At 42.2% G+C, this 27,491-nt stretch overlaps 1 protein-coding gene across 4 annotated transcripts in view; it reads left to right on the top strand.

Annotated features, from left to right (window-relative positions):
- Window positions 1–27,491, top strand: part of casz1 (castor zinc finger 1) — a 181,905-nt gene that overhangs the window by 45,981 nt on the left and 108,433 nt on the right. Inside the window, exon 1 of one of the 4 annotated variants that reach the window (XM_061903880.1) lies at window positions 21,388–21,746. The exons of 1 other annotated variant lie outside the window; for it this stretch is intronic. In XM_061903880.1, coding sequence (XP_061759864.1) covers window positions 21,668–21,746 — 79 coding nt within the window. In that variant the 5' untranslated portion in view covers window positions 21,388–21,667. Of the gene's footprint in view, window positions 1–21,387; window positions 21,747–27,491 lie in introns of those variants that run through there. 2 more of the 4 variants (XM_061903881.1, XM_061903883.1) reach the window with 2 other exon arrangements.

The raw sequence follows: 27,491 nt of genomic DNA, 5'->3' as shown, positions 1-27,491 counted from the left end.
GAAAGCATCTCGGTTGTCAGAGGGCAGGGCAGGGAGGGGAGGGCAGGGGGGACAGGAAGTTTAAGATGGACATTTCAATGAGGCATGTTTGGCCTTGGATTAGCACCTCCAACCCCGGTGTGTGTACATTAGGGATATTCAACTAAATTGATTTAGTTACCTTTCACTTCACTTTTTCTTATTGTCTATATTCCCACAACCAGCGTCCTCCACAGTAAACTTTTTTTGTTGCCGTTTTTAAGCACCTTCTGCAAAAGTGTGAGTCAGAAGTCGCTGAACGCACAGGCCACCAGTTGAATAGCCCAAAAAAAGAAAAAAAAGATCTAAACAGGAACCTTGAAGAAAACTGCCAAATTTTTCGCACAGTAAGCCGCATCCGTATATGTGTTGCGTCCACTAAATTTTGGAAATATAAAAATATTTGTTCATATGTTAGCCGCACTAGTCTATAAAGCAGGGGTGTCAAACCTACGGCCCGAACAGGTTTTATCCGGCCCACGTAATGAATTTGCCAAGTATTAAAATTAGCAGCTTTTTTTTTTTTTGAACGAAAGAAACTACTGTTCTAAATGTGTCCACTAGATGTCATAATAGCAATTCTATTAGGCAAGCAAACGGTTTATACCGGGGCCAAGCAGGAGGTACACAGTGAAGGAGGACTTTGTCTGTCGACCCACATGAAACTTAAAAACCTGCCGTTTTATGTCTTCTGCTTTTAACATTCGGCAACCTCGTTGTCTCAAAATGTCTCTGTCAAACACGAGAAAAGTGAACTTAACCCTTTTGAATAGTTCTGACCTCCGTTTCTTACGGTTTGTTGAGTTAGCTCTAGATCAGGGGTCGGCAACCCGCGGCTCCGGAGCCGCATGCGACTCTTTGATCACTTTGATGTGACTCAGCTGCATAATTTCTGACTCCCCCGATTATCCCGAGATAATTCCGGAGTTTAATGCCTCTCTTAGAAATCACCCGGGGCCTACATACTCCGATTTTCACCTTATCGTTATATATAGAGGGCGTGCCCCGATTGCAAAGATTTAACAGTCCTCTTAAACTTTTACACAATACTATCTGCGTGCCAGCCGGTCACATGTAGAATGCAGCCTCTGTTGATACACGGCAGTGACTGCAAGGCATAATTAGTCAACAGCCATACAGGTTACACTGGGAGTTGTGATATAAACAACTTTAACACTCTCACTAATATGCGCCACACTGTGAACCCACACCAAACAACAATGACAAACACATTTCGGGAGAACATCCGCACTGTAACACAACATAAACAGAACAGAACAAGTACCCAGAATCCCATGCGTCCCTAACTCTTCCGGGCTACATTATACACCCACGCTAACACAAAATTTGGTGCTAGCGGGGGTTTATAATGGACCATCGGATTCTGGGTTATTGTTCTGTTCTGTTTATGTTGTGTTACAGTGAGGATGTTCTCCAGAAATGTGTTTGTCATTCTTGTTTGGTGTGGGTTCACAGTGTGGCGCATATTAGTAAGAGTGTTAAAGTTGTTTATATCACAACTCTCAGTGTAACCTGTATGGCTGTTGAACAAGTATGCGTTGCAGTCGTTTAAGTGTGTCTGTAGAAGCCACTTACGACTTGTGGCTGGGCTGTGTTAAATAATGGTACACGTAGACGGCGGTAAAGGCACCGCCTTCGTATCACGCCCGTATTAATGTTGAAGGACAAAAATCAGCCGACGTTCGCGAGAATTGTTGCTCTGAAATTCGGGAGTCACCTGGGAGGTTTGGCAAGTGTAATGCTGTCAATCGGCATTAATTTAAAACTCGCGGGCCGCACTAACATTACATTTTCATATTAAGGTGCGGGCCGCGAGTCTGAGACCCCTGGTTAATACATAGCATAAAGCAAAAAAAACACTCCATATGCAGTGTTATTTCATTTTAAATTTCAAAAGAGTTTTGAGGCTCCCATTGTTTTCTTTGTTTTGTGAAACAGGTCAAAATGGCTCTTTGGGTGGTAAAGGTTGGCGACCCCTGCTCTAGATTGATACGTGAACATAACAAAGGAGGTATTTGATACCTTGAAAAAATTACATGTTGTATTTTTTGTTCAATCCCAGAAAGACTTGGACTTAAAGTTAAATCCTGGCTGTGTTGATACACTGAGACAAAGTCTAAGTTCATTGTGTTTTTGAAACTGCACCAATTATCCTCAAAATTTTCAACAAACTTGAATTGTTTTGTTCAGAGGATTATTTGTGATTTGTACCTTTTCAGAATGTGCTTGTTCTATTTTAGGCCTAAGTAAAACAAAAACAACAACCTGGAATTGTCTTTATTTTTAAGTTATTATGCCATGATTTTACCATTCTGGCCCAATTGGGAATAGATTTTTCTCCATGTGGCCCCCGAGCTAAAATTAGTTTGACACCCCTGCTATAAACCGTAGATAAATACCGGTAAGTTGTGAAATGATATAACTATACTACTTGGGACGGCGTGGCGCAGTGGCAGAGTGGCCGTGCGCAACCCGAGGGTCCCTGGTTCAAATCCCACCTAGTACCAACCTCGTCACGTCCGTTGTGTCCTGAGCAAGACACTTCACCCTTGCTCCTGATGGGTGCTGGTTGGCGCCTTGCATGGCAGCTCCCTCCATCAGTGTGTGAATGTGTGTGTGAATGGGTAAATGTGGAAGTAGTGTCAAAGCGCTTTGAGTACCTTGAAGGTAGAAAAGCGCTATACAAGTACAACCCATTTATCATTTATTTATAACTACATAGAAAATTTTTTTAAATGTTCATTTACTTACCTTAATAGTTTCCAATCGGTGCCTCTAACACGGCAGTAAAATGGCTGATCAAACAAAACAGAAAAGTAATAATTGTCTTTGATGAATAAGATGTTCTCTTTTAACAAGGTTCAATATGTTTATCAGGAGTCTTCTTCCTTGCACTTTGTAAACACTTTGAGTTGGAACAGTTCTTTAAAGTGGATCATTTTAGTACATTGTTTGATTTATTTGCTTAATCCAGTCCATGATTTAGCTGTTAGCGGGAAAAATCCATCGATTAGCCGCACCTTTGTATAAGTCGCAAGGTTCAAAGCTTGGGGGGGGAAAGTAGCAGAAAATACGGTACTGGTATAACTAAAGAAGTTGAGCAAATGACTACTGACTGCATCTGAACAACAACTTAGTTACATAAATCACATTAGGAAAAATGTAGAGGGGTGCCTTGAGTAATGCCTACAATATTTAATGAACAAGTTTGGACCCAAGTGTGCTATGTTTGCTAGCAAGTTTAAAATGTCAATAAAAACGTGTTTACAGTGGTCCAAGTTCCTTAATGCAATAGGAGGACTCTTGCGTTTTTAGGAATTTGCTGCAAAATTATTTTTTCTCCCCTATTTTGAACTGAACTTGGGGTCCAATATAGTGTCATTCCTGGGCCGGATTTGGCCCCCCGGCCGCCCTTTGAATATCCATGTGTTCATGCCTAAATCTCCGTAAGATATGAAGATATATTTGGACTTTTGTACCTGTGCTTCCCTGTTGCTGTTGTCTGCAGATTGGCCCAAACGAGCAGAAGCAGATTAGCGCCATGACAAAGCCTGTTACAGCTACTTAACCACTGACAAATACGATTGGACAATCTTGCACAAAATATCGTGTGTCCCTTTTGTTTCAAAATGATTCCATATTTGCGGATGTCCAATCCACACCTCAACAGCAGCAGTGTTGAAAATATCAACTCCTCCCTGTGCAATGTGTGCTAAGATAATAAGCCGCCATAAAATAGCCCCACTAATGTCCCGCGACATCTATATGGCTCGGAGCTGTATGGGGTCCATATTAAAGGTCCACGGGGTTTCCAGTGATTCCACAGTGGGTGAGATGCCACTTCCTCTTAAAGCTTCTTAGTGCTTGCCGGTGTTTGTGGCCCAGCGTCTCAGTGTGGCCCTCAGTACCCCCTGAAGAGACAGTTAATTAAGGTCTAGGCACCAGACAACACTGCTGGGACTCCCAGACACCGCACCGCCGTCCTGCCTTTGGCGCTTCCCTCCCAGACCCGAGCTGCACAATCAAGGCCTTAACAGGATTAGGAATCTTCTGAAAACCGGGCTTTGTGAAAAGCCACCGCATCTGTCCAAAAGACCCCAACCTCTGTGCACCCCCCCATTCTGAGCCGTGTTTTATCAATTAATGTAATAAAAGCTGGAACAAAGAGCTGTCTTTCCACTGCTCCGTAATTAGAGGGGGAGATCTCCTGAGGACTGGCATTCCTCGGTCCCGAAAACATGATTCTCACTCCCAATCATCTTCGCGCCCCCTCCCTCCACTTACCCCCGCCACCGCTCAAGCGGAACATGGCTCCTCGATGTATAAGGGTGATAATGTAAATGCGGTGTACTCATGACAGGAGAAGAAGTAGTCACAGACCATTCTACTCCAGTTTTATCTAAGTGCGAACAAATGGATGCAACATTTCATAGAGTGATACATTATTAACTCTAATTGATTACTTTATAACACTATACCTTCGCTCTCACCTCCGCGGAGGCTCGAACCAGCTTTAGTCGTTGTCCCTCTTCCAACACGTTACGTGTCACTGCACACCGTTAACAAATGTGAGAAATATTCACCTGAATTGAGAATATTAGGTGCAAAAGGTGACAACTTTGCTACGTGTGTGTGTCTTTGTCTCGGTCTTCTACTTCACTGTGTCTACAGGAGTGTGAAAATGAGAGAGAGAGAGGAGAGAGAGAGAGAGAGAGAGAGAGAGAGAGAGAGAGAGAGAGAGAGAGAGAGAGAGAGAGAGAGAGAGAGAGAGAGAGAGAGAGAGAGAGAGAGGGTTGGAGGGAGCGCCTACTTTCACAAGCACTGGAGCTTTCAATAGAAATTAGTTTTACAACATATGCAAATGTTCCCCTTGCGAACGGGGTCTTTAAGTGACAGGTTGATATGTGATTAAACGACAATTAGAGCGCTGAAAATACGTGTCGGCAGTGGGTCGAGCGCTGGGTGGCTCCGATGGAAAAGGCAGCACTGGGGAAATAGGAGGTGTTTCCAAGGTGGAGCTACACGTTGAACTGGCAGCCCAATTAGGGGGTGAGAGGGGAACGAGGTTGCGCGACAATAGAAGTTTTGTTTTGACAACAAAAGTGGCCTTACTGGGATTCCATGCTCGCATTCAACAAATGAACATTAAAGTTAAAGTTGAAGTACCAATGATTGTCACACACACTAGGTGTGGTGAAATCCTTCTCTGCATTCGACCCATCACCCTTGATCACCCCCTGGGAGGTGAGGGGAGCAGTGAGCAGCAGCGGTGGCCACGCCCGGGAATCATTTTGCCGGTTTAACCCCACTTCCAAACCTTTGATGCAGAGTGCCAACCAGGGAGGCAAAGGGTACCATTTTGATAGTCTATGGCAGTGGTTCTCAACCTTTTTTCAGTGATGTACCCCTTGTGAACATTTTTTTTAATTCAAGTACCCCTTAATCAGAGCAAACCCTTTTTGGTTGAAAAAAAAGAGATAAAGAAGTAAAATACAGCACTATGTCATCAGTTTCTGATTTATTAAACTGTATAACAGTGCAAAATATTGCTCATTTGTCCTGGTCTTTCTTGAACTATTTGGAAAAAATATATAAAAATAACTAAAAACTTGTTGAAAAAGAAACAAGTGATATAATTATAAATAGAGATTTCTACACATAGAAGTAATCATCAACTTAAAGTGCCCTCTTTGGGGATTGTAATAGAGATCAATCTGGATTCATGAACTAAATTCTAAACATTTCTTCACAAAAAAATAAATCTTTAACATCAATATTTATGGAACATGTCCACAAAAAAAATCTAGCTGTCAACACTGAATATAGCATCGTTGCATTTCTTTTCACAGTTTATCAACTTACATTCATATTTTGTTGAAGTATTATTCAAGGATTTTTGAATTGTTGCTATTTTTAGAATATTTCAAAAAAATTTCACGTACCCCTTGGCATACCTTCAAGTACCCCCAGGGGTAGGGTACGCGTACCCCTATTTGAGAAACACTGCTCTATGGTATGACTCAGCTAGGGTTTGAACTTACGACCTACCAATCTCAGGGCGGACAATCTAACCACTAGGCCACTGAGCATTATGAGAGGTATCGGCCCGTTGCAGTAATGCAGAGATTACACTTAGACCTGCTCTGTAACCACAGGAGTACCTCAATTTATGAGCAAGGATTGGTTCTCGTAAGTTGGAACACGCATATCCCCAAGTACCCATGAATTGATTAACATGGACCCCGACTTAAACAAGTTGAAAAACTTATTCGGGTGTTACCATTTAGTGGCCAATTGTATGGAATATGTACTGAACTGTGCAAACTACTAATAAAAGGTTTCAATCAATCAATCAAAGCCCCACCCATTGAAATGAATCGAAATCAATTTAAGCCGTGCTTGGCACTCCCAAAACATCAAAATTTTAACATCTAATATCCATCCGACCTTCTATTTTCTACTGCTTGTCCCTTTCAGGGGTGGCGGGGGGTGCTGGAGCCTATCTCAGCTGTAGAAAATGCAGTAGGTGAGGTACGCCCTGGACAAGTCAGCACCTCTTCACAGGACCAACACAGATAGTCAGAAAACATTCACACTCACATTCACACACTATGGACCATTTAGTGTTGCCAATCAACCATTTAACATGCTTTTTAAAAAGAAAAACTAACTTTTTGATAGTCAATACTATAGCATGTACTACAGGCAACTACAGTAGTTTGTCTTCTGACTAGTTTCTCTTTTCAGTGTTGCCTAGTTTGAGTATTATCCTTTTGGTATAGCAAACCTGTTTTCATACAGCTGTCTGCGTGTTTCTCTGGTGAAATCTGACAACAAACTGTCTTCGTCCTCTTTGACTGACTGACTGACTGAGAAAATAAGGGTTAAAAACCAGCGATCTTATTGTCTGTGTACTAAATGCTCAACCATCAGGTTTGTTAAGTCAGGACTAGACTGAACAAATTAAATAAAACACAGCAAGCACAGATTCTGCGTCTTCTCGATATATTTATAGATACATGCTTGTTCTTACGGCACGTGTGGTCGCATGTGTTGCGGTTTGAGAATGCTGCGGTCGAGCTAATATGCCAAAGAGGTGGCTAACACGTGAGACATATTTTAAACGGTGATTGGTTTGGTTGCCCATTTCCTTTCCTTCACACTGTTCCAATGGTTAGGAGGGCAGGATTGTGTCAATCTCTGAGTGGCACTTAAATGCAAACGTCAACTGTCTGATCAAAATATATGTGTTTCTTATGTAAACAAGCAGGTACAACAACATGTAACAATATATTACTCTTTATTGCTTAAACCGCACAATGTTTTTTTTTCTCTTTTGTACGTTAGTGTACTCGTAAGTTGAGGTACCACTGCCTTTTAAAGGGGAACGGCACTCTTTTTGGAATTGTACCTCTATTTCACAATCCTTATAAGAGACAAGACAACATATGTTTTTTTTTTAATTAATTCTAACTCGTAAGTACAATTTAACTTACAACGGAGCCAATGGAAGCCATTAAGTCATTGCCTCTATTCCGACCATAAAACCCACTAAAAAAACTTCCAAAAGCGGCAACAACACTCCATTTATATTTTGTGTCCTGAAGATTAACCAAATATTAGCAATATAGTTATTTTAATGACTTATTGATTAAGAGAGTTAACTTCCTTACGCTGCTGTATTGGCATCTTCAGCTGGTGAGCTGCTTTCTCGCCACTGAGCATCCATCCGTCCATCCATTTACTACCGCTTGTCCCTTTTGGGGTCACGGGGGTTGCTGGAGCCTATCTCAGCTGAATTCGGAAGGAAGGCGGAGTACACCCTGGACAAGTCGCCACCTCATCACAGGGCCAACACAGATAGACAGACAACATTCACACTCACATTCACACACTAGGGCCAATTTAGTGTTGCCAATCAACCTATCCCCAGGTGCATGTCTCTGGCTTGTGAAAGATAATTCTAGATTATAAATCATTTCTCTCACCCTGATAGAAGAAGGTTCATAACATGGTCACAACTGCCTAGTTTCTCTTGGTATATTCTTATTTGACTGTTATATTTTTATTCTCATTGTTTTATTGTAATTCTTATTGTAATATTTTTCTATTTTGTTTCCATTTGTACCCCCATTATTTGCTTTTTACTTTTAAAATTCGATCTCAATTCTGTACACTGTATTTGATAAAACCCAACACCAAGAATATACATTTGAAAGGCAATTTACAATAAATAAAGAATAGCGAACAACTGGCTGAATAAGTGTACGTTATATGACACATAAATAACCAACTGAGAAGGTGCCTGGTATGTTAACATAACATATTATGGTAAGAGTCATTCAAATAACTATAACATATAGAACATGCTATACGTTTACCAAACAATGTGTTGTGTTTTCCGTCAAACACAACAAACGCTGCTTCCAGGCAGACACATGAAAGGGCTCACGCTTATTCTGGCAACAGATGGCCTCGTCCTTTTAATCCCCTCAGATGCTGCGGTGGACAGAGGCGCCTGAACATCTCACAAGCTAAAGCATTAGCAAAATCTGAGCTACTTTTCATTTAAGTGACCCCAATTTGCCAAGACAATGTCAGCTGTCGGCCCTGGTTAAGACACTGAAGGGCATACGTTTCTGGTTCTCCTTTTTAACGTTGTGCCACCTAGGCTTCGCTCCACAAGTGGAGGTGGTGAAAGATGTGTTCAAAGGTGGTAATGGTGCCCAGGAGGTGGACAAAGAGTTTTAGATTTTCATCAATGAAGGTAAATGTACGATGCACAACTTTTTTTAAGTAGAAATATTGAATTAACAACTTTGCAGGTGTCTCTTATGGTCAAAAGACCACCTGGCCTGGACCTCCAGTTTGATGAAAATAAACACCAAATTGTAAAGCAAATGAGCTGACCCAAATTAGCGCAAACACTTTCAGGGCAATGTATCCTCACGTAAAAGCTCGGGGAGGGGATAATCATCGCTGAGATTTGCTCACGTTTCCTGCAGGTCTGCTGAGATGCATGTACGTCGCTAATGGGATTGGGCCCCCCCCCCCCCCCCATCCCTCTCCCGTGGCGATATAGAGCTGCCAGCTGAACTTGAACGGATACGCGCGCTGCTGAGTCGAGCACTGGACTATTTCAAGACCGAAATGCGATTGTTTTAATACTTTAATCCACCTGTCCTTGGCATTCAGGATGTTGCAGAAGTCGCCTAATTATTTCAGTGCCTGGTCGGAACACAATAGAGACAGCAGCGCTCCCTTCCTGATTTACTAACTTCCCAAATTGTTCATATTGGAACAATTAGGTGCTTTATTTACTTTCCTCAAGCCTCTCGAATGTGTAAGTGCTCCACTTGACAAAATATCCCCTCTAATTGAAATATTAAAAATGCATATAGCGAGGAGGAATGGGAAATAGTCCGAATCAGGCAAGTCGTTTCCTCGGATTTATCCCAGGATCCAACCCCAATAGTATGCAAACACAAATATTTTCTTTTAATTAAAAAGACCTCATCTCGCTATATCCTCCCCCAAGACCGCCGCCAGCTCCCACCAACACACACACACTAAGAGGGTACTTTATCTACATGCTACACACACATACATACAGGCAAATTTGAGAAAAGTGATTATTTTAATTGTGTTCTGGGCCATGGATTCCTCTTGACTGGCTGTTAATCTGTCAGGGCCGGGTTGTCAATTAAGAAGCGGGGACACCAGCAGTGACGGCTGTCCAGTTCACTGATAGCCCCCTGAGGGACAGTTAACCCTCACACACCCCCAGAAATCATAACCCCTCCTCCTCGGTCTAGTGCAGCCAATCACGACCGACGGCGGCACCAAAAAATGGGAAATGCAGCATGGCGGATATTTGCGGTGGGGCCAGTCATGTTTGCATGTGTGTTTAAACGCATGGTTTTGTGGGGTAGGGGGGCTTGATAGTAATGCATGTTGATGGTTTCAGTGATTCTTCATTTCAGAAGCAGGGGCCTCATTAACTGCAGTCTTCATCAGGCCAGCGAGCAGCGGGCGCATTAGGGGTCCACAGGAAGTCAGAGTACAGCAGGAGAGTGCATTAGGGAGGCCTGGGGAGACACACTTCCCCTCAGTTCCACTTCCAGTGTGTTTCTATATCTTAATGTAGCTTTCAGAAGAATTCAGATAGAGGTCAATAATTATGCTCTTTAAATTATTCAGTCGAGGTCCTCTGTAATTGTGCTTTTTAAGATGCTCGGACATCGACATTTTACTGGGCCTGACCGGATGAGGAGGAAGTTTATGTGCCTCTTTTCCTCTTCTACCCGCTGGAGTCATCCTCCTCTTCGGACATGACAACACATGTCATCAGCCAACGGACGAGTAAACAGCTTGGGTGAGCAAAGCTGTCATCACATGAAGTTTCTTAAACATCGCACAAGGGCGGAGTTGTCAGAGAGACGACCGGCCGCAAAACGTGTGGGAATGTTTTGTTTGGGACACAAGCGTGTTATTTTTGTCGCATCGAGAAGAGGGAAGCCCAAACTGCAAGGGTAGCAAAAAAGAGGAATTCAGCCAGCCAACCCGACTTTCACCCCAAAGCCTGCAGCCCCCAACCCCCGGCTACGTTCGACTGCACATGATAACACTGTCTGTCATGATTAGCACGCGCTTGTTACTATTCATTTCGGGCCCTATTCTCCCATGTGCTTACGTAAAAAAAGGTGCACCGCTGAGTGGATTCTCCCCCACGATTTAAGTCTCTCATTCAAGATGCGTGTTCAGGGTGGAGCTCCCCTTAAAGGCCTACTGAAACCCAGTACTACCCACCACGCAGTCTGATAGTTTATATATCAATGATGAAATATTAACATTGCAACACATGCCAATACGGCCTTTTTAGTTTACTAAATTGCAATTTTTCGTCTTCGTCTTGTAATGATGACGTGTACGCAAGACGTCACGGGTTTTTAGGAAGTGTGAGCGCTGCGCACACACACAGCTAAAAGTCGTCTGCTTTAACGGCATAATTACACAGTATTTTGGAGATCTGTGTTGCTGAATCTTTTGCAATTTGTTCAATTAATATTGGAAAAGTCAAAGTAGAAAGATGGAGTTGCGAAGATTTAGCCTTCAGCCACACAAACACACGGTGATTCCTTGTTTAAAATTCACGGAGGTGAAACTTTACTATGGATCACAGCGAACATGGATCCCAACAGAATGTCAACCAGCAGGTTTTGGTGAGGAAATTGTGGTAAAATGTCGCTTCTTACCGGAGATCAGCTGAGCTTGTGCCGCCCATAAAGCTGCCGTCGATTTCCCTGAGACACTGCGCGTCAAGACACTCGTGGAGACACACCTCCGACTATCAGGTACTGTTAAACTCACTAAAACACTAGCAACACAATAGAAAGATAAGGGATTTCCCAGAATTATCCTAGTAAATGTCTCTAAAAACATCGGAATCCGTCCCAATGCAATCGCGTTTTTTTTTTTTTAAACTTGTTTTTTTTCTTTTTTCTAGTCCGTCGCTATGAATATCCTCAAACACAAATCTTTCATCCTCGCTCAAATTAATGGGGTAATTGTCGTTTTCTCGGTCTGAATAGCACTTTTTGTTAGAGGCTCCCATTAAAAACAATGTGAATATGTGAGGAGCCATCAGCATGTGACGTCATCGTCTGCGACTTCCGGTAGAGGCAGGGCTTTTCTCTTAGCACCGGGAGTTGCGAACGTTATTGTGGATGTTCTCTACTAAATCCTTTCAGCAAAAATATGGCAATATCGCAAAATGATCAAGTACGACACATAGAATGGACCTGCTATCCCCGTTTAAATGACAAAATCTCATTCCAGTAGGCCTTTAAAGGGGTCATAGTATGATTTTTTTTTTACATTTAAAACACTCCCTTGTGGTCTACATAACATGTAATGGCGATTGTTTGGTCAAAATTTGCATAGTTATAGGCGCCAGCGCCCCCCGCGACCCCAAAAGGGAATAAGCGGTAGAAAATGGATGGATAGATGTTTTACAGACCATCTTCAATTCGCTTTCTGTCTTATTTACGTGCCTCCACTTTGACAGCGTCTTCTCTCCACCAAGTTTGTTGCAGTTTTTATCGCCTCCATACTACCGACAGATATAGGTTGAAACTTTACTCTACTTTGTATCAGAAATGACAACAGCAAATGATTTATGCGCATGTACGAGCAAGTCTGCCACACAACTGTGTCGCATGACACTGATATTTGGCCTGTTCCCAGAAATGCAAAAAAGCAGAGGAAGGTAGTTTGCAGGTAAAAAATATTTAATCCGTTGACCAAAAATAAACAAAAGATGAGTGCCGCTTGGAAGGGCAACAAAGCATAGTGAATTCATGAATTTTATATTTTATATAGCGCTTTTTTCTGTAGTGACTCGAAACCACCAGAGAAATTCTTATTGCATAGTGAAGGCTATGCAATACGAATCTAATTCTTTAAGGCTACAAAATAAAAGAAATGGAATGCTGGAGCACAGCAAAGACTTACACGCAGAGAAGTGCAGCAGGAGAAACGTCCATAACAACAAAAACCACCATGCAACTTGAATACCGTATTTTTCGGACTACAAGTCGCAGTTTTTTTCATAGTTTTGCTGGGGTGTGACTTATACTCAGGAGCGACTCATGTGTGAAATTATTAACACATTACCGTAAAATATCAAATAATATTATTTAGACCTATAAGATTGCATCGGATTTAGCAATTAGGAGTGACAGATTGTTTAGTAAAAGTATATCATGTTCTATATGTTATAGTTATTTGAATGACTCTTACCATAATATGTTATGTTAACATACCGGGCACCTTCTCAGTTGGTTATTTATGCGGTCATATAACGTACACTTATTCAGCCTGTTGTTCACTATTCTTTATTTATTTAAATTGCCTTTCAAATGTCTATTCTTGGTGTTGGGTTTTATCAAATAAATTTCCCCAAAAGTGCGACTTATATATGTTTTTTTTCCTTCTTTACTATGCATTTTCGGCAGGTGCGGACTTATACTCCGGAGCGACTTATACTCTGGAAAATACGATCGTTGTAATTGTCAATAGGATCCTGGTGTGTGAAGCATCCTTCTAAGGCAGGAGTCGCTGCAACGAATCACAAAAACGGATGTGCCACAAAATAAAAGCACTAGACAGGAACTAAAAACACTTAATACCCGGAAAAATACCAAGAAAAACTCAAAATACGACATGATCTGAAGTAACAGATTATGACAACGACAAGAGATAGAGGAAAATAAGGAGCTAATTGACTACAGGTCGGGGTTACAATGGCAGACTTGCGCTAAACTCTCCGGGTAAAACTTTAACATATGTGGAGATGTCCGCTGACGAGACAGTGCAGAAAACATCACAGGATAGAAAGAATTCTAAAATGCGGAAGTATGACGGAAGGCAAGATTGTTTTTAAATTTCTCTGCAATTCCTCAACGGTGTGGTTTGAAATGTTCGGGACTTACTGGGGATTCCAAGTACACATAGGCAGGTCCCATCAGGCTGGAAAAGTTGGTTTTGCATAATAGGGCCCTTTTAAAAGTACTACCCTTGATTAATATAGCCTTTTCAAATTTAAAGTGTTTTTCCTCCAATTATTTGTGATTGATTTCACGATTTCAAGGACTTACACACGTGTTAGTCAAATTCCACTGTTTTCACACATTTACACTTTCATTCCAGACTTATGCTCTTTTGCTTAACTTTTGAAGGTGGTTAGAAAAGAAGAAAACAACTTTAAAGGGGACATATGATTAATTTAATATTTTCTGACATAAATGTTGCTACAATGTTAGATACTCATGTGAAACAATGCCAACCGCATCAAATTATAAGGTTCATTCATTTTGAGTGTTTTGGATGCCTCTGGTTTTGCAGTCTGGCTATACGTTGTGGCATCACAGTAAGGGGAAAGTACTTTTATTAGAAAATACACTAACAAAAAAATATTGGATGCAGTATTATTTTCATCGAATTATGAGATGTGCACAATAACACGGACGTGTGAAATAAATACTGCAATAAGCAGCTTTTTTACACTGCTCTGAATGGATCTAATGTATACCTAATGTGAGTCCGGAGTAAATATAGCCGTGACAACTCTAAGATATATATTTAAAAAGTGTACATTTTCAAAAGATCAACTATGATACTTTTGGAGAGGGTGGGGGTTTGGTTTCATTTGCAATCCGGGAATTCCTCCAGAATCAAAAACCTTGCAGACAGACTCAAAAAACGGGTTATAAAAGGGACTGTGGAGTGAAATTCATGAAGTTTTGGTTCTTTTATGAATTTATAATGGGTCTATTGAACATGTGACCAAATCTGCTGGGTCAAAAGTATACATACAGCAATGTTAATATTGACATGTCCCCTTGGCAAGTTTCACTGCAATAAGGCGCTTTTGGTAGCCATCCACAAGCGGTCTGGCAAGATTTAAACACATTTTCAGTAGACCCATTATACATTTATAAAAGAACCAAACTTCATGAATGTGTTCCAATCACCAAAAAAAAACATTTGTAGAAATGATTGGAAACTTAAGACAGCCATGACATTATGTTTTTTCCAAGTGTATGTAAGCGTTTGACCGCAACTCTATATTCATATGTTCTAGACCAGTGGGTTCTTAACCTTGTTGGAGGTACCGAACCCCACCAGTTTCAAATGCGCATTCACCAAAACCCATCCATCCATCCATCCATCTATCTTCTTCCGCTTATCTGAGGTCAAGTTGCAAGGGCAACAGCCTAAGCAGGGAAGTCCAGACTTCCCTCTCCCCAGCCACTTCGTCCAGCTCTTCCGGGAGATCCCGAGGAGTTCCCAGGCCAGCCGGGAGACATAGTCTTCCCATCGTGTTCTGGGTCTTACCCGTGGCCTCCTACCAGTCGGACGTGCCCTAAACACCTCCCTATTGAGGCGTTCAGGTGGCATCCTGACCAGATGCCCGAACTACCTCTTCTGGCTTCTCTCGATGTGGAGGAGCAGCGGCCTTACTTTGAGCTCCCCCCGGATGACAGAGCTTCTCACCCTATCTCTAAGGGAGAGCCCCGCCACCCGGCGGAGGAAACTCATTTCGGCCGCTCGTACCCGTACTCTTGTCCTTTCAGTCATAACCCAAAGCTCATGACTATAGATGAGGACCGGAACGTAGATCGACCGGTAAATTGAGAGCTTTGCCTTTCGGCTCAGCTCCTTCTTCACCACAACGGATCGATACAGCGTCTGCATTACTGAAGACGCCACACCGATCCACCTGTCGATCTCACGATCCACTCTTCCCTCACTCGTAAACAAGACTCCTAGGTACTTCTTTAGTAAAAAATAAAAAATGTTTTTAGTTTTTTTTCATTCAAGACAAAGTTATATATTTTTTTTACTGTTGCACAAAATGAATTGTGCATGAACATCACCTCGTTCAAAGAACAAAACCAACACGGTGCATGAACTCACATCAAATGACACACCTGCAAATCAGTGTGACTTCGGCTGTTACCATATCCATAATACGCCGATAGGAAAACATTTTTATTTACACGATGAGTCGGGTGTGTGACCTCCGCCAAACTTCTGAGGCCTACTCACCGAACCCCTAGGGCAGTGGTTCTCAAATGGGAGTACGCGTACCCCTGGGGGTTCTTGAAGGTATGGCAAGGAGTACGTGAGATTTTTTTTTTTTTAATATTCTAAAGATAGCAACAATTCAAAAATCCTTTATGAATATATTTATTAAATAATACTTCAACAAAATATGAATGTAAGTTCATAAACTGTGAAACTTACATTCAACTTAAAGTCCTCAAAGAGGGCACTTTAAGTTGATGATTACTTCTATGTGTAGAAATCTTTATTTACAATTGAATCACTTGTTTATTTTTCAACAAGTTTTCGTTATTTTTATATCTTTTTTTCCAAATAGTTCAAGAAAGACCACTACAAATGAGCAATATTTTGCACTGTTATACAATGTAAAAAATCAGAAACTGATGACATAGTGCTGTATTTGACTTCTTTATCTCTTTTTTTTAAACCAAAAATGCTTTGCTCTGATAAGGGGGTACTTGAATTAAAAAAAATATTCACAGGGGGTACATCACTGAAAAAAGGTTGAGAACCAATGCCCTAGGGTTTGATCGAACCCAGGTTAAGAACCAGTGATCTAGACCGGGCGGTATAGCTCGGTTGGTAGAGCGACCATGCCAGCAACTTGAGGGTTGCAGGTTCAATCCCCGCTTCTGCCATCCTAGTCACTGCTGTTGTGTCCTTGGGCAAGACACTTTACCCACCTGCTCCCAGTGCCACCCACACTGGTTTAAAAAAAAAGATGTAACTTATATGTTGGTTTTCATTATGTAAAGCGCTTTGAGTCACTAGAGAAAAGCGCTATATAAATATAATTCACAAAATGCACTTCACCAGTGATTCTCAAACCATGGGCTCCATCTAGTGGTACGACAAAGAATCACTGAATTAAATATTCCAACACAGTGTCACTGTTCAAACTATGTGTAATGTTACAATGGCCAAATATATTAAATATAACTGTAAAATAAAACCTCTACCTTGTTTTTAATGCATATTTAGTTCCACTACGCTACTGTATTTCAGTGTTGATCATTATGGAGCCAAGTGTTTTTGAGGCGAGGCTTGGTGGCAAAAAGTTTGAGAACCACTGATCTACACCACGAGGAAGTATTTTAAGTGTAGATCCAAATCATTATAGGTCCCTTTAAGTGCGAATGGGAGAATAGGGCCCTTAGTCACTGAGGTGTAATATTGATATCAGTTTGGGAGAGGCACTGACAAACAGTGTGGCACACCTGCAGTGTCAAAGACTGCACTCTTTTGTCGGTGCCAGGACAAGTCTATAATTACCGTCTGACGATTCATAGTGGCTCCATTAAAATAGTGTTTATCCTGTCGCCCGTGTTCCTGGCATGTTTTTGCACCCAGACAGCCGACGCGGAAGAATCGCAACTCAGAAAAAAAAAAAAAAAAAAACATTTTTTCGCCTGTCTTCCTCTTTCATCCCCGTCAGTTGAGAACCGTTGCCTTATAAAAAGAAGATATGCCTTTTTCTCCCCTCTGACACACCCACGCACAAATAAACATAAAAAGCTAATTTGTTAGCGCATTGGTTTCAAAGGCCCGCGCCGGAGAATATCGTCGGGGAGGGCGGGAGGTGGGGGGTGTCGGTGGAGTAATGCTTTGTCAAATGTTGACATGTGTTGCAAACATGGGGCCTTCAGCAGCAGTGCTTGGTGGGGCTGCTGCGGCACATTGTTGGCACATGAAGAGAGGATGCTTTGAAACAAGATTAGCCTCCAAATGGCACTGCCTGACACCGCCCCCTCCCTTAATACCGCTGTGCATAATGTGTGCGCCTGCACCAAGATGCTAAATGCTCAAGTGAGATCTTCCACGGGTTCTGCTGCGAGGCTTTGGTGACTGGCACGTGGTCTTATTGGGCTTTGCTGGCCAGGAAGCGCACTTCGCTGTCACTGAGGCGTCCTCCAACCTCCCCTCCTCCTCCCCTTGGCTTTGGGTCAGGGTGACACTGGGCGGGAGGATGGGGGGAAAAAAATCCGCCGACACCCTGGCCCTGCAAAAATGAATAAAAATTGGAAAGCAACATGCAAGGTCCGCTTGATACAAGAACACTTGCAATATGCTGATGTTTTGTTTTGCACACTGTGTTTGCTAAATTGCCTTTGACTGCGTGCATCAGTAATGAAACTTTATGTCCTTGAGGAGAGGGCAGCAAGTCCATTCCAGTTAGGACCAGGACGATCGCTCCTGTCTCGCTATTGTACGACTTTTTTTTTTCTTCCTTTTTTTTTTTCTCGTCCCAAGTCCTTATGAATAAATGAAGCACATGAAGTCATTTTTTTTTCCCATATTTGCGTAAATTGCTTTAAAAGCATTTTATCATGTCATAAAAAGCGCAATTGATCTGCTGAGCTTAGCCCATTGGACAGCTGTGTGTTTTGTTAATGGCCACTTTGCTCCAAGCAGCTTATTAAAAAATTTATATATAAATGCGAAAATTACATAAATTATTTACATACAGTAAGCACTTTTTTTTGTTGTTGTTTTAGTCTGGCAGAGGAAGGGCTGCTATCAGTATGGAAATTCACCACAGCGTGATATAGTAATATATCTGCCCAGGCACACATGTGTCCTCCTCATACACATGCAGCAGTGCTGGGAGAGAAGGGGGGGAAGTATATATTTTTTGATGACTTCGTTTCAGCAACCACGGAATGTCACCCATATCCCGGTTGATTGTACTTTCGAGTTTTATGATGTTTTTCCATTGATTTGTTTCCCCGGCGCAGCTGCCGACCTCTATTGAGGGACGAACATAATCAGCGCTGACGCAAATTAGATGGTTATTCGTTTCGAAAATTGACAGAAAAACAATAAAAAAAGATGAAATGCTCCCAAATCAATAGATATAATGAAATTCAAATAATCCGAGAGATGGGGGTCTCCATGGCAACTGATAATGTGGAAAAGAAAACAATTTAATAAAGGACAGACACGCTTTGAAAACAGATTGTTGAGGGAAAGGGTCGGCTGTAAAGCGGGGGGGGGGGGGGGGGGGTGGAAGGAGGAGAGCTGGGGGGTTGAGGCTCTTGTGCTTGCTCTATAGCTTGTTTCCCCCGGCGTGTGAAGGATCTGTGTCCGTCCCAAGGACGCGGCAATAATTAGAAAAGCTTTCAGGCCAGAAAGTGCAGATTCAGGTTTTAATACACAAAATTATTTCAGTGGCAGTGAATCGGAAAACCATTTGTTGGTGACCTTCCCGAAAAGGCCTCCCCCTCCCCGGCGCAGGGCAAGATGGAGGCTATGTGGCAGCACGGGCTGAGTTATAGCATATTTGTGTTTTTATAGAGGCATGGGGAATGGAGTTGAGGAGGTTGGGGGTGGGGGGGTAAATGCGTGTGTTTGTGTGTGTGAGTGTGTGTGTGTGTGTGTGTGTGTGTGTGCACAAGGGGATGGGTCACAGAGAGACCTTCATGTCTCGAGTGTGGAGTTTTTCAGGGTGGCGGGGGGGGGGGGGGGGGGTGAGCAAAGCGAAAGTGAGGCAGCGACAGACAGCGGGAAGTTGAAGATCCGGCTTTATTTACAGATCAGTTGTCAAAAGGAGCCGTTTAAGGGGAATGCACCCGTTCCTGCGCCGTGACAGGCGGGGTGAGCAAAAGGCAAGCATGAACCTGAGCGCCAGATAGTCAAACACAGACTTTTTTTGTTTCCCCTGTTGAAGACACACAGAGCAGAGGGTGGCGAGGGAGGCGAGTGGGTGTTAAGTGACTTCATTTGTAGTCTATTTAAGGTATGTTTTACGTGTCCTCATGCTGCTCCTCCATCACCTAATACAGCAGCCTCTGTCTTCCCACTTGCAGCAAGCCAGTGCATTATTCACCCCTTTTTTAACACGGATCATTTTCTCTGCCGCCAAATCGGTCTGTGATTCCAGCCCTTCTGACAAAAGAGGCGATAAGAGAGCGGCGTTCTTATCGTGGCCGCATGTAGGCACACGTTATTCAACATCCGTGTCCTGCTCTTTTCACATCCTTTTCTTGCTTTATTATACTCTTTTCAAAGTTGTCTGACAGCAGGGCGTCGACTCCTGGCCACCATTTTTGTGTCATTAGAAGGCTTTGTTTGATTGAAATAAAGGTGTTCCGCCCTCTGTTCAAATGATAGCAAATCCAGGATATCACGTCTTGGCTGCAGATACCCTTATCCTGTTCCAGGTGGCAATAAATAGCAAAACAAGTCCTCACACAAACTTTGACCTGATAATTACACTTTTCATGCCATCAGCTCTTTCTGCACTATAAACAGTTTTAAAAGTTGAGCAATATTTGTTATCTCCGAACCAGAATTTTGACAACAGCCGAGTGCCGTTCTACCGCTAATGAGACATCGCACTCCCGTGCCGAATCTAAAACAATCTTTTTGTCCTTTTCCCCCCGCGTGATGTTTTTAAAGCAAACACGTTAAATTTGGCGTTAACAAGACGCAGCGCATAAGAGACAAACACGGGCTTGTTTAGACTCTTGACAGTCACATTCAAACTTATTATCCCCGCAGGATTGTGCCCTTATTCGGACACAAATACACCAGATGACCGGGACAGCTCATATACTTCAGGATTGATATTGCAATGTGAAAAGTGACCCTCATGTAGGAGAGAAACTAGAAATTCCCCACCGCAGACTAGCTTAGAGCCTTCAAATCTAACAGGCCAGTGTCAATGAGCACTGCCTTTTTTAACTATAAAAAAAAACCTTAAACTGATAGACCCAGGAGGTTGAAATAGGAGAGCCAACAGGCATTGGCCGTGTGTTTGTGTACCCTTACACACACACACACACACACACACACACACACACACACACACACACACACACACACTTACATACAGGGCACAATGCACTTGTTATCACTGGTAGCAGCAGCGCAAAACAGTTGGTGTGTGTGTGTGTGTGTGTGTGTGTGGTGTGTGTGTGTGTGTGTGTGTGTGTGTGTGTGTGTGTGTGTGTGTGTGTGTGTGTGTGTTTGTCCTGAAAACAGCTGGTGTTGCACTGTAACAGTGTGTGTGTCTGGCTTATGGCATGGATATTTTTCTTCTCATCGAAGAAAAATGTTAAATGAACATCAACGTGTGTGTGTGTGTGTGTGTGTGTGTGTGTGTGTGTGTGTGTGTGTGTGTGTGTGTGTGTGTGTGTGTGTGTGTGTGTGTGTGTGTGTGTGTGTGTGTGCGTGTGTGTGTGTGTGTGCGTGGGTGCGTGTGTGTGTGTGCATGCGTGCATGACCAGAAACAGAGGTCCACTCTTGGCAGTTTAGCCTGATACGTCCCCAGTTAGTAAGATTGAAGCTTTTGTGTATAAGTTTGTGTGTGTGTGTGTGTGTGTGTGTGTGTGTGTGTGTGTGTGTGTGTGTGTGTGTGTGTGTGTGTGTGTATATGTGTGTGTGTGTGTGTGTTTGTGACCAGAAACAGAGGTCCCCTCTTGGCTGGTTAGCCTGTTACGTCCTCAGTTGGTAAGATTGGCGCTTTCGTGTGTAAGTTTGTGTGTGTGTGAGAGAGACTACCATACACTTCAGGGACCAGGAGTCAGGGCAAAAAAAGGGCCAAGGGCCAGTTCCCTGAACACACCACCCTCTTTACACCTGTCACACACACACACACACACACACACACACACACACACACACACACACACACACACACACAAACAGCTCACAGCCGTGCTGCTCAGCACAGGGTTCTCATTGTAGCAGTGACAGGAGGCCGCCCGTTAAGTGGCTCTCTCTTCCTGTGTGTGTGTGTGTGTGTGTCATATATTGTGTGTGTGTTTGTTGTTCCTAGCGGCTCTGGATTGGAGAAAGGGCGATGAAGGACCCCTACTGGTAAAGTGGGTAAACTTGCACAGCCACTACATCTGTGCTCATAGGAGGAGGAGGAGGGAGTGGAGATAGACAGCGAGAGAGGAGGAGTAGGAAAAAGGAGAAGAGTGTGAAGGAAAGAGGGAGGGAGGGCAGGAGGAGAGAGAGAGCAGAGCCCTGCCGTTGAACAGTTGAGGAGAAAATGCCTTGCTTTGTGGAGAGAATCCTTCCAGGGCAGGAGGGAGAGGTGAGGCAGAGCAGGGAGGGCGGTCTGCTGCCAGGTAAGACTCACACAACTACAACACACACACACACACACACACACACTCTCCCTCCCCCACCCCTCACAAAAACACAGTGCGAGCTGGAGGTGAGCTGCTGTGCTACGAGTTGCAGCTGGCGATGTGTGTGTGGTGTCAAGGAGGGAAGAGAGAGAACAGGTGTAGGTGTTCAGCTTGCTGTTTGTGTTTGCTCTTATGATAATAGTGATGACACATTGTTACATACAAAAGTTTCATGGAAATTTCTGGTTTCTCAATTTTTCGCTTTTTCAAAAGTATGAATTTTCATCCACTTTTTACCGACTTTGTTAAGAAGCAACTTTTACACCACATTGTTTGTTTATCAGTTTACTTCCACTGCTTAAAAAAACAACAAATAACTTCATTCAGAATATTTATGTTTTTGTTTGATTTCTTTACTTTTACACCACAATTTTGCTTATTTGACAGGCTAACAATAGGTTTGTTCCACTGCTGGAAAGTAACTAACTTTATTCAGGAGCAACTGTATTCATTCGATCTTTTTTTTACTTTAACACCGTAGTTGTTCATTTCATGATTTCACAGACTAAAAACTTTCAGTTTATTTTCACTGCTGGAAAGTAACTAACCTTATTTAGAAGCAACCTTATTTAATTAATCTTTTTTATTTTACTTTTACACCACATATTTGTTTATTCCACAGGCTAAATATAACCGTTTATTACCACTGTAGAAAAGTAATGAACTTTTTTCAGAACACACTTTTTTAATTTTTTGGTTTTGTTTACTTTTATGTTGTAGTTTTGTTAAATTCACAGGCTAAAAATATGTCATTTAAACATTGTACACTTACATTTAAATGCGACAGCTCTAAAGTTGTTTTTAGGCCTAAAAGTAAGGTCATTTTAGTTACTTATAAGGTAATTAATTTATCATTGAAATTTATTTTTCCTACACTCTTAATCTAGTACTTCCATTAAGGAAGGTTTCTTCAATGAATATCAATCCACAAGTTAAATATAATTCTGCAAACACAGCACTTTTTTTTGCTTACCTTAATTTTGCTGTCAAACGTACTTCAGTAGGAAGTGAGTTTTCCTTAAACTATATTATTTTGTATGTCGGTTTTCTGCTCAAGTAAAGGATTACTATTCTCCGTCCACCACAAATTACATATTATTTTACTTTATTGCAAATGCATTTGATATTTTATGAAGCCCCTGTTCAAGCCATGGCAGTGATTAAAGGCTACACCAATACATGGTCAAAGTGCACCGTTGCTCAGGCTAAAAAGGGAAATGATTCAAAAGCACCTTAAATCTCACTGCTCTAATGTCGTGTGCAGATGTTTTTTTACGGAGCCGACATCGAAATAATTTGCAGTGTGGAGATTGATTTGGCGGTTCAGGCGCAGATGTTGTGATGGAGAGGTTTGTCATATGAGGGATTTTCCACTCTGCTGATGTAAACACTGTCTGGGGCTCCGGAGTCTTTTTCTTCGAGAGGAGAGAATCCTCCTCGTGTACAATTATATATATTCTCGTGTACAATTATATATATTTTTTTGGTTAAATAAACACAGTGTCTGCGAGCGTAAACACAGATTTACATGCGGCCCTGTGGGTGTCTGCCTCAGCCTGCTGCCACAATGTAATCCTTGTAAGTCAAGATAAGGGGAAAAGTTGGTGAACTTTTTGCTTGCTTTAATTGAATAAATTAAAATAATTGGACACATGTAGGAAAGCAGTTTCTTGAATGAGAGTTAAAGTCGGCCTTGAACTTGGCTTATGTTACCATGGCGATCCTTAAACCTGGACTGTGTCTACCAGGAGTGCTCTGGTTGCTGTGCGCCAGCGCGTGTGTTAGCTATTTAACTTTTTGCGTGTGTGTGTGTGTGTGTGTGTGTGTGTGTGTGTGTTTGAGCAGTGGGAGGTGGTAGCTGCATTCACCAGAGAGACATTGAAATAAGCAGACATTTCCCCCTCTGTTTTCACTGTGACCTGGTAGGAGATTGATGACTGAATTGTGGAGTACATGTTAACAGTAACTGGTGATTTATGAAGATACTTAGGGTAAGTGAGGCCGCACAGGATGGAGGAAGAAAAAACATATAGCCTTTTAAGTTAATGCAAAAATATAGCCATTTTAAATAATTACGGCTATTACCGTATTTTCCGGACTATAGAGCGCACTGGTATTTAAGCCGCACCCACCAAATGTTGGAGTAAATACCGTACATATTGTACATACATTCTCCGCATGGGATTTTAAGCCGCAGGTACTGTATATATCAGTACGAAAGATTTTGTTAAAGTTTATTTACATACCCTAATTCTTTTCAAACGGTGCCTGTCACACAGCAGTAAAACGGTTGCTGAAACAAAACAGAAGTCATCGTCATGGACCCACTAGCGGCGAAGGCTAGCTTTGCAATCAGCCAAACAGACTCAATAATGCCACGGTGACCTGTTAGTGAATGTACGAAACCAAAACAATACAAAAAGAATGCCGTTGTCAGTTAATGATACTCACACACTTGGCAGTTTAGCCTGATACGTCCCCAGTTGGTAAGATTGGCGCGCGTGCGTGCATGCGTGCGTGTGTGCGTGCGTGCGTGCGTGCGTGCGTGTGTGTGTGTGTGTGTGTGTGTGTGTGTGTGTATGTGTTTGTGTGTGTGGGAGAGAGTACCATACACATCAGGGACCAGGAGTCAGGGCAAAGTCTGGTCCAAATACTGTGTTAGCATATTTGCTAATGCTATCTTAATTACATTACAATAGCATTTAAAAATATGTATACAAACACTCCTACAGACATCACACACGGGACGGTTTAGTAAGTATGAATTGTTTTAGTTATACTGTAAACTTACAGACGTTGCATGCGGTAATAAATGAAGAAACCTTTCGACGAATAAGAGACGGAACGGGATGGACTTTCGGTCCAAGGCGCCAAACAGGAAGTGCAATTATACCTGCAGCACCTGCAGTGAATGAACTCATCCAAAAGATGGCGTCATAGAACAAACAATAACACACCTTTTCAGTGTCTCTGTCGGTGTTAAAAACTATTTGTTGTATTCAAAACATTATGGCTGTTATGTAGGAAAAATCTATAAACTATTTGCACAATTTCATATGCCGCAGGGTTCAAAGCAGAAGAAAAAATTAGTGGCAATCGTCCATAAATTTATGGCAGTACTGCTGGGTGCAGTTGAAATGTAGAGTGAGGTTTTTTTTATTGAATTGATTGAAAATTGTATTACTAAATTGCACAGTAAAGTACATATTCCGTACAATTGACCACTAAATGGTAACACCCGAATAATTTTTTAAACTTTTTAAAATCGCGGTCCACGTTAATCAACTCATGGTGCGTTCTTTACCCTTGGCCTCATTTGAGCCGTTCACGAGCAGGTTTGGTGCATGGTAAATAAAAATTTGGTGAGGCGTATATAGTGGGAATGAAATAAGTGGCCAACTTCAAATAATGTAGAAAAAAGACTTGTTCCTGTCGAAACCACAGTGGAAAAGCAGTCTTGGACGACCTCTTCCACTGCAACAAGTGCACTGTGTGTCTTGGCTGCCCCACTTAGCCTGAAATCTCGCAGCAAGTGTCTATATGCAATTTCTGATTCATTCCCCTTTTCTTGGCTGCTGAGTTCCCAGGATATTATTATTCACCGGGGGTATCCACCTCGCTGTTCAGATTGTTGAATTCAATTCACTCGGATGTGATATATGGCGTTTTTTAAGCAAGAAAAGAAATTGGGAGAATACGGAAGAGGGCTTCCTGTGGAAAGAGGAATAGGCTTCATTTTATTATTTTTTTTCAGAGCCACCTCTGAGTGACTGAGTGAAATGTTTCCCCTCTTCGCTAAGGGACAACTTTATTTCTTACCGGGGATTTAACACTCACTCAGTCCCCTCATAAATACAGCGTCCCTCAGCCTTTTGCTCGCCATAACTCACGCACTAACTCTCCAGCTAACTAAACTCGTATAGCAGAGCCAACGCTTGTTTGTCTTTTACCTCCTCAGCCTCTCCCTCTCTTTCCCCGTCCCTTAAGCTGATTTACACGGGACACAATCTCCCCTGACTGCCGCCTCACCGGGTGGCTCTGCTGATCTCCTCGGTCCACCCGTGCGGTGCGCTTTATAAGAAATGGCTATTTGAATATGAGCCAACCTAATCTCCTTCAGGCTCCTTGGAGTCAACCTAACTCCTGCACAAAAGGCGTGTCGGCGCACAAGTCAGGTCTCTAAACTGGTGATTCTCAAACTATTGCCACGGGTTCCATCTCGTGATACTCCAAATATTTGATATTTATTTTCCTGTATTCAAACTAGGGTTGTACGGTATACAGGTATTAGTATAGTGCCGCGATACTAATGAATCATATTCGGTACTATACCACGCACCGTCGTCGTCACGTCATGTCATTGCTGGATTACAAGCAGATGAGCATGTTCGGCGGCGCACGATCACTGAGTACTGACAAGCAGACAAGTTGTGTAGACGAAAAAGGGAGAACGGACGCATTTTGACTAAAAAATTAATGATAAAGGTGAAGTTATTACACTGAAACACTCTCAGGAAGAGATGCTTTAATACATGGCTCGCAGCAGTGTTTTAGTTACTTCTAAATCAATAATCCTCACCTCCATGGCGACAAATAAAGTATGTTTCTTACAAGTATCATCCCTGCAGAACGAGGAATAGGTAAACATGCTTCACTACACACCGTAGCTCACCGGCATCAAAACGTAAACAAACGCCATTGGTGGATGGACACCTGACATTCACTGTAATGATACCAAGTACAGTATTTTTGGCATCATAACATCAACTTTTGTTTTTATATTTTATTTATATTATGGTTATAAACTCAGGAAATATGTCCCTAGACACATGAGGTCTTTAAATATGACCAATTTATGATCCTGTAACGGGCTTCACGGTGGCAGAGGGGTTAGTGCGTCTGCCTCACAATACGAAGGTCCTGAGTAGTCAGGGTTCAATCCCGAGCTCGGGATCTTTCTGTGTGGAGTATGCAAGTCCTACCCGTGGATGCGTGGGTTTTCCCCGGGTACTCCGGCTTCCTCACACTTCCAAAGACATGCATCTGGGGATAAGATGATTGCAACACTAAATTGGCCCTAGTGTGTGAATGTGAGTGTGAATGTTGTCTGTCTATCTGTGTTGGCCCTGCAATGAGGTGGTGACTTGTTCAGGGTGTATCCCGCCTTCCGCCCGATTGTAGCTGAGATAGGCACCAGCGCCCGTTGCGACCCCAAAGGTAGAAAATGGATGGATGGATGATCCCGTAACGACTTGGTATCCTATTTATACCCACATTTGTGGTATCATCCAAAACTAATGTAAAGCATCAAAACACTGGAAAAATAAGTGATTATTACATTTTAACAGAAGTGCAGATAGAACATGTTCAATGAGAAAGTGAGCAGAGATTAACAGTTCTACCACTTGTCCTAAATAAATTTTGACAAAATAATAGAATGAGAAATGACATAATATGTTACTGCATACGTAAACAGGCTAATTAGGAGCCTTTGTTTGCTTACTTACTACTAAAAGACAAATTGTCTAGTATGTTCACTATTTTATTTAAGGAAAAACTTGCAATAAGACACATATGTTTAATGTACACTAAGATTTTTTTGTTTTTGATTGATTGATTCATACTTTTATTTGTAGATTGCACAGTTCAGTACATATTCCGTACAATTGACCACTAAATGGT

The sequence above is a fragment of the Nerophis ophidion genome, linkage group LG06 (assembly GCF_033978795.1).
Source record: "Nerophis ophidion isolate RoL-2023_Sa linkage group LG06, RoL_Noph_v1.0, whole genome shotgun sequence".
Lineage (NCBI taxonomy): Eukaryota > Metazoa > Chordata > Actinopteri > Syngnathiformes > Syngnathidae > Nerophis > Nerophis ophidion.
The sequence above is the reverse complement of the archived record's forward strand: the minus strand, read 5'-3'. Positions and strand labels throughout refer to the sequence as shown.